This window comes from Salvelinus sp. IW2-2015, unplaced genomic scaffold (assembly GCF_002910315.2).
Source record: "Salvelinus sp. IW2-2015 unplaced genomic scaffold, ASM291031v2 Un_scaffold2599, whole genome shotgun sequence".
NCBI classification, from domain to species: domain Eukaryota; kingdom Metazoa; phylum Chordata; class Actinopteri; order Salmoniformes; family Salmonidae; genus Salvelinus; species Salvelinus sp. IW2-2015.
In genome coordinates, this window is record NW_019943907.1 from 31,648 (window position 1) to 39,447 (window position 7,800).

Genomic DNA, 7,800 nt, shown 5'->3' on the forward strand with positions numbered 1-7,800 from the left:
TCCCCATGGTGTCGGTCGGGTTATGGTATGGGGAGGCATAAGCTACGGGCAACGAACACATTGCATTTTATCGATGGCAAATTGAATACACAGAGATCCTGAGGTCCATTTTCGTGCCATTCATCCGCCGCCATCATCTCTAGTTTCAGCATGATAATGCACGGCCCCATGTCGCAAGGATCTGTACACAATTCCCGGAAGCTAAAAATGTCCCAGTTCTTCCATGGCCTGCGTACTCACCAGACATGTCACCCATTGAGCATGTTTGGGATGCTCTGGATCGACGTGTATGACAACATATTCCAGTTCCCGCCAATATCCAGCAACTTCGCACAGCCATTGAAGAGTAATGGGACAACATTCCACAGGCCACAATCAACAGCCTGATCAACTCTATGTGAAGGAGATGTGTCGCCCTGCATGAGGCAAATGATGGTCACACCAGATACTGACTGGTTTTCTGATCCACGCCACTACTTTTTTTTTTATGTATCTGTGACCAACAGATGAATATCTGTATTCCCAGTCATGTGAAATCCATAGATTAGGGCCTATATATTTCAATTGACTGATTACCTTCGATGAAATGAAACTCAGTAAAATCGTTGAAATTGTTGCATGTTGCGTTTATATTTTTGTTCAGTGTAAATATTGCTGTCTTCTTCTGATAAGTTAAGCAATAAAAACAATGAAACATCCCAGTAAAGTGCTAAAAATAGGCCACATTAACATACGTAGCCTAAGAAACAAGGMTCATGAAATTTGATAACTTGCTAGTAAAAGATAACATTCATAAATTCATATCTGAAACTCACTTACATCATTCATTTGAAGACACAGTGGTAGCAATACATGGTTATAACATCTACAGAAGAGACAAGAATGTAGCTTCTTTACAGTAGAGGGAGGGTTTTTTGTCCAACCCTGTGGTTCAGCTGTTACAGCTTCTTTACAGTAGAGAGAGGGGGTTTTGTCCTACCCCGTGGTACATTTGTCAGCTGTTACAGCTTACAGTTTCATATTTCAGAAACAATATGTGTACACATGTGTATGTGTGTGTGAATGGGAATCAATTGTTGGTATAGTAAGACATAGCTGTTTGTGTGTGTGTGTGTGTGTGTGTGTGTGTGTGTGTGTGTGTGTGTGTGTGTGTGTTATATGAACATTTTATGGAGAAAAAAAAACATTAAAGTTTGCACTACTACACACACCATAATTCTTTGAATTCTGCTCATCTTTACCTTGCATCCTCTGTTGCTGCATGCATGCTCTCTCCTCACTCCCACTCCTGATGCTGTCGCTTAGCAACGCATATTCCAAGTGATGTGCAAAAAAACAACTAGCTGCGGTTGCTAGCTGCAGAGGAGAATGAGAAGAAGAAGAGAACATGAACATCGGTTTATATTTTTTGTATGTTTTTTGAGGGTCAGTGAAGTTAGCTAGGTAAATCTCTGGGTTATTTGATCAAACCTGTTGCAGTCACAGCTCTTGCTTCGTCGTTCTAAAGTCCGYCAGGTGGCGCTGTTATAAAGCGAAGGGGCCAGTGGCTCTTTCATCAAGAATCGAAGAAGGAGTGGGAGACAAAAAATAAAGGAGAGAAAAAAYYMAAAGGAGGCCGACCCGACACAAAACATAACGCACACCGATAGCTGTAGCGGGTCCATTAATGGACATAAAATAAACAGATAGCGAGCAAATACGCTTGTTCACGGAATTTTATCCCGTTGAGAGCAGGTCATGCTGTTCTCGCAAAGGTAATGAGCCGTAAAGCCCTTGGGTTTCGGCTTAGCAGCGCCCACAAACTGCAGCGAAACTGGAATGATTGGCAGCCCAGGTTGGTATCGCGCCACGGGGGAGACAGTCTAAAATAGAACGGGGATTCGCTGGGCCTAACCTCAGTTTCTTTATTTAGCTAGCTAGCTAGCTGGTCAGACACTTTGGTTCCCACACGTTAGGGAAATGGCTTGATAACAGTAGCTAGTCAGCAAACAAGTAAGCTAACGCTCAAGTTTGATAGRTAGTTTGGATAACGTTAACTACGCTATCAATGCTAACCAACACTTTGCGCATTTATTTTGACTCAAAACAACCTGCCGCATTGCATTGCTATGCTTTCCTCGTGTTTAGGTATACATGGCTAGCTAGCTAACCTGGTAAGAGAAGCCCATGTTTGGAAGCTATTTCGGTAACAGTGGAAGTGGTGTAGCTAGCTATTGCTAGTTATTACTATTAGCCAATATTCATTGTCACTGAGATGACATGTTATCTCACTTGGTAGCCAGCTAGTTAACGTTAGTTGAAAGCGTACATCGTGGCAGCATATGACGTTAGCAAACTAGCAGCTAACTATGGCTAGTGTTCTTTAGCTAGGTTCTAACTTTCTTTACCTTTGTCCCCAGAGCTTGTTAGGTAGATAGCTACAGTACCAGTCGTTGGTTGGTTGTGCTTTGATAACGCGGTATCCGGAACAGTAAACTGATTTGACATCAAATGGTGTGCTAACGTATAGTGTGGCAACATGTCTTTCTAGCTGGCTACCGAACGATTGGCCATCAGTGGGCAACGTTTGTCTTTCCTGCTGTCTTGTGTAACGTTATCTGGTCAACAATGATTAGCTAGATAACGTCCGTTTGACAGTTGATATTGGCTACCTAGTTATCGCTCAAAGTACTAGCCAGAAGAGAACTAACTAGCTAGCTACTGGGTTTTAACGCTTGCTAACTGATTGCTAACCTGCTACTTTACTAGTTTGCGCGGTACCACCCTTGACCAGCAAACGAAAGCGATTTAGCAATGCTGTCAGGGGTTTGAATTTCGTGATTTGAATTGCACAGAGACATCAATAAAGTATATTATGCAAGTTAATCAGTTCTTGATCAAAGAGAGGGAGGTGGTGTTAAAACGTTCCTTCAGTTGAGACCTCCATTTGACGTTTCTGTTCAGACAATGCTCATAGTCTTATAGAAACTATCTACAGAGCTGTAAATTAGCTAGAATAATTTCCCCATCCATGTATCCAGTTGTTAATCTCCAGACTTGTAAACCAGATTGGGGTGAGATTGTCAAACTGTAGGGAGTGTGTCCATATAAGTTATGATGGGTGGCAAGGTTGCTGGATCGAATTCCCGAGCTGACAATGTAAAAATCTGTCCTTCTGCCCCTGAACAAGGTAGTTAACCCACTCTTCCCCGGTAGGCCGTCATTGTAAATAAGAATTTTGAACCACAGTCATTTAGCATTGATCAAGTACAAGTTGCCCTGACTGTCTTCCCTGGGGGATTTCACTGACTGTGTTTGTGTCCTGCCCCCCTGTGTGCTGTTCCTCTTTCCGCCTGCTTCAGAGGCGACAGCGTGTCAGCAGCTAGCCAGGACGGTGTGAAGTGCATCGCCACCAGAGACCTGGGTCCAGCTGCAGCAGCTGTATACGACCACGGCAGTGGGAGTAGCAACCTCGGACCGGCCTGTCTCCCCAACTCTCCTACATGATGCCTTCCCAGACACCGCAGACACACTGGACGAAGGGGGTGGGTGTTACTGTTTCTGTCTGCAGCATGTGGCCTGCCTGTCTGCAGCATGTTGGGTGTGTGTGGGCTGGGGGAGGGTGATACTGCCTGTCTGCAACATGTTGTTGGTACTGTAGTGATTTAAGTGAGCTACGACTGTTACGCCCCTTGCGGGTCTCACTGTAGGCAGACTTGCTACCCATTTCTCTAAAGAGTAAAAGGGGATTCGTAACAGGCCTGCCGACCTAGGCAGGGGTGCTTGTATTATAGTAGCTTGGTCCCAGGCCTGCCGACCTAGGCAGGGGTGCTGTGTATTATAGTAGCCTGGTTCAGGCCTGCCAACCTAGGCAGGGGTGCTGTGTATTATAGTAGCCTGTTCAGGCCTGCCAACCTAGGCGGGGTGCTGTGTATTATAGTAGCCTGGTCAGGCCTGCCGACCTGGCAGGGGTGCTGTGTATTATAGTAGCTTGGTCAGCCTGCCCGACCTAGGCAGGGGTGCTGTGTATTATAGTAGCTGGTCCAGGCCTGCCGACCTGGCAGGGGTGCTGTGTATTATAGTAGCTTGGTCCAGCTGCCGACCTAGGCAGGGGTGCTGTGTATTATAGTAGCCTGGTTCAGGCCTGCCACTAGGCAGGGGGTGCTGTGTATTATAGTAGCCTGGTTCAGGCCTGCCAACCTAGGGGGGTGCTGTGTATTATAGTAGCCTGGTTCAGGCCTGCCGACCTAGGCAGGGGTGCTGTGTATTTAAGTAGCTTGGTACAGGCCTGCCGACCTAGGCAGGGGTGCTGTGTATTATAGTAGCCTGGTCAGGCCTGCCGACCTAGGCAGGGGTGCTGTGTTATTATAGTAGCTTGGTACAGGCCTGCCGACCTAGGCAGGGGTGCTGTGTTTATAGTAGCTGGTCAGGCCTGCCGACTAGGCAGGGGTGCTGTGTATTATAGTAGCTTGGTCTCAGGCCTGCCGACCTAGGCAGGGGTGCTGTGTATTATAGTAGCCTGGTTCAGGCCTGCCGACCTAGGCAGGGGTGCTGTGTATTATAGTAGCTTGGTCCAGGCCTGCCGACCTAGGCAGGGGTGCTGTGTATTATAGTAGCTTGGTCAGGCTGCCGTTTGGTCTTGCCGACCTAGGCAGGGGTGCTGTTATTATAGTAGCTTGGTACAGGCTGCCGACCTAGGCAGGGGTGCTGTGTATTATAGTAGCCTGGTTCAGGCCTGCCGACCTAGGCAGGGGTGCTGTGTATTATAGTAGCTTGGTAGGCCTGCAGGGGTGCTGTGTATTATAGTAGCCTGGTCAGGCCTGCCGACCTAGGCAGGGTGCTGTGTATTATAGTAGCCTGGTCAGGCCTGCCGACCTAGGCAGGGGTGCTGTGTTTATAGTAGCCTGTCCAGGCCTGCCGACTTAGGCAGGGGTGCTGTGTTTATAGTAGCTTGGTTCAGGCCTGCCGACCTAGGCAGGGGTGCTGTGTATTATAGTAGCCTGGTTCAGGCCTGCCGACCTAGGCAGGGTGCTGTGTATTATAGTAGCCTGGTCAGGCTGCCACCTAGGCGGGGTGCTGTGTATTATAGTAGCCTGGTTCAGGCTGCCGACTTAGGCAGGGGCTGTGTATTATAGTAGCCTTGGTCAGGCCTGCCGACCTAGCAGGGTGCTGTGTATTATAGTAGCCTGGTCACGGCCTGCCGACCTAGGCAGGGGTGCTGTGTATTATAGTAGCCTGGTTCAGGCCTGCCGACCTAGGCAGGGGTGCTGTGTATTATAGTAGCTTGGTCCAGGCCTGCCGACCTAGGCAGGGGTGCTGTGTATTATAGTAGCTTGGTCAGGTGCCGACCTAGGCAGGGGTGCTGTGTATTATAGTAGCTTGGTCAGGCCTGCCGACCTAGCAGGGGTGCTGTTATTATAGTAGCCTGGTTCAGGCCTGCCGACCTAGCAGGGGTGCTGTGTATTATAGTAGCCTGGTAGCAGGCCTGCAGGGGTGCTGTGTATTATAGTAGCCTGGTTCAGGCCTGCCGACCTAGGCAGGGGTGCTGTGTATATAGTAGCTTGGTCAGGCTGCCGACCTAGGCAGGGGTGCTGTGTTTATAGTAGCCTGGTCCAGGCCTGCCGACCTAGGCAGGGGTGCTGTGTATTATAGTAGCTTGTCCAGGCCTGCCGACCTAGGCAGGGTGCTGTGTATTATAGTAGCCTGGTTCAGGCCTGCCGACCTAGGCAGGGGTGCTGTGTATTATAGTAGCCTGGTTCAGGCCTGCCGACTTAGGCAGGGGTGCTGTGTATTATAGTAGCTTGGTCCAGGCCTGCCGACCTAGGCAGGGGTGCTGTGTATTATAGTAGCTTGGTCCAGGCCTGCCGACCTAGGCAGGGGTTCTGTGTATTATAGTAGCCTGGTTCAGGCCTGCCGACCTAGGCATTGGTGCTGTGTATTATAGTAGCTTGGTCCAGGCCTGCCAACCTTAGTAGCCTGGTTCCGGATCTGTTTGTGCCGTTTGTGCCGCACAAACAGATCTGAGACCATGCTTGGGTTGTTATGGGGTCAGTTTAGCAGTACATGAGACCATGCTTGGGTTATTATGGGGTTAGTTTAGCAGTACATGAGACCAGGCTTGGGTTATTATGGGGTCAGTTAGCAGTACATGAGACCAGGCTTGGGTTGTTATGGGTCAGTTAGCAGTACATGAGACCAGGCTTGGGTTGTTATGGGGTAGGTTAGCAGTACATGAGACCAGGCTTGGGTTTATAGTTAGGTTAGCAGTACATAGACCAGGCTTGGGTTGTTATGGGTCAGGTTAGCAGTACATGAGACCAGGCTTGGGTTTTATTGGTTAGGTTAGCAGTACATGAGACCAGGCGGGTTGTTATGGGGTTAGGTTAGCAGTACATGAGACCAGGCTTGGGTTTTTATGGGTCAGGTTAGCAGTACATGAGACCAGGCTTGGGTTGTTATGGGGTTAGTTTAGCAGTACATGAGACCAGGCTTGGGTTGTTATGGGGTTAGTTTAGCAGTACATGAGACCAGGCTTGGGTTTTATGGGGTCAAGTTAGCAGTACATGAGACCAGGCTTGGGTTTTATGGGGTAGGTTAGCAGTACATGAGACCAGGCTTGGGTTGTTATGGGGTTAGGTAGCAGTACATGAGACAGGCTTGGGTTGTTATGGGGTCAGGTTAGCAGTACATGAGACCAGGCTTGGGTTGTTAGGGGTCAGGTTAGCAGTACATGAGACCAGGCTTGGGTTGTTATGGGGTCAGGTTAGCAGTACATGAGACCAGGCTTGGGTTGTTATGGGGTCAGGTTAGGAGTACATGAGACCAGGCTTGGGTTTTATGGGTGTAGGTTAGCAGTACATGAGACCAGGCTTGGTGTTAGGGGTCAGTTAGCAGTACATGAGACCAGGCTGGGTTGTTATGGGGTTCAGGTTAGCAGTACATGAGACCAGGCTTGGGTGTTATGGGGTTAGTTAGCGAGTACATGAGACCAGGCTTGGGTTGTTATGGGGTCAGTGAGCAGTACATGAGACCAGGCTTGGGTGTTTATGGTCAGGTTAGCAGTACATGAGACCAGGTGGTTGTTATGGGTGGTCAGTTTAGCAGTACATGAGACCAGGCTTGGGTTGTTATGGGGTTAGTTTAGCAGTACATGAGACCAGGCTTGGGTTGTTATGGGGTCAGGTTAGCAGTATCTATGAGACCAGCTTGGTTGTTATGGGGTCAGGTTAGCAGTACATGAGACCAGGCTTGGGTTGTTATGGGTCATGTTAGCAGTACATGAGACCAGGCTTGGGTTTTATGGGGTTAGGTTAGCAGTACATGAGACCAGGCTTGGGTTGTTATGGGGTCAGGTTAGCAGTACATGAGACCAGGCTTGGGTTGTTATGGGTCAGGTTAGCAGTACATGAGACCAGGCTTTGGTTGTTATGGGGTCAGGTTAGCAGTACATGAGACCAGGCTTGGGTTTTATGGGGTCAGGTTAGGCAGTACATGAGACCAGGCTTTGGGTTGTTATGGGGTAGTTTAGCAGTACATGAGACCAGGCTTTGGTTGTTATGGGGTCAGTTAGGAGTACATGAGACCAGGCTTGGGTTTTATGGGGTCAGTGTTAGCGAGTACATGAGACCAGGCTTGGGTTGTTATGGGGTCAGGTTAGCAGTACATGAGACCAGGCTTTTGGTTTATGGGGTTCAGGTTTAGCAGTACATGAGACCAGGCTTGGGTTGTTATGGGGTCAGGTTAGCGAGTACATGAGACCAGCTTGGGTTATTATGGGGTTAGTTTAGCAGTACATGAGACCAGGCTTGGTTTTATGGCGGA

The 7,800-nt window shown here is 48.7% G+C and overlaps 1 protein-coding gene across 1 annotated transcript in view; it reads left to right on the forward strand.

Moving 5' to 3' along the window:
* Positions 1 to 1,579: 1,579 nt before the first annotated feature.
* LOC112074350 (serine/threonine-protein kinase SMG1) overlaps positions 1,580 to 7,800 on the forward strand; it is a 59,714-nt gene continuing 53,493 nt past the window's right edge. The window contains exons 1-3 of the mRNA XM_070440482.1: positions 1,580 to 1,834; positions 3,342 to 3,403; positions 3,438 to 3,524. Of these exons, the coding sequence (XP_070296583.1) occupies positions 1,758 to 1,834; positions 3,342 to 3,403; positions 3,438 to 3,524 (226 nt within the window). The 5' untranslated portion in view covers positions 1,580 to 1,757. The remainder of the gene's footprint in view (positions 1,835 to 3,341; positions 3,404 to 3,437; positions 3,525 to 7,800) is intronic.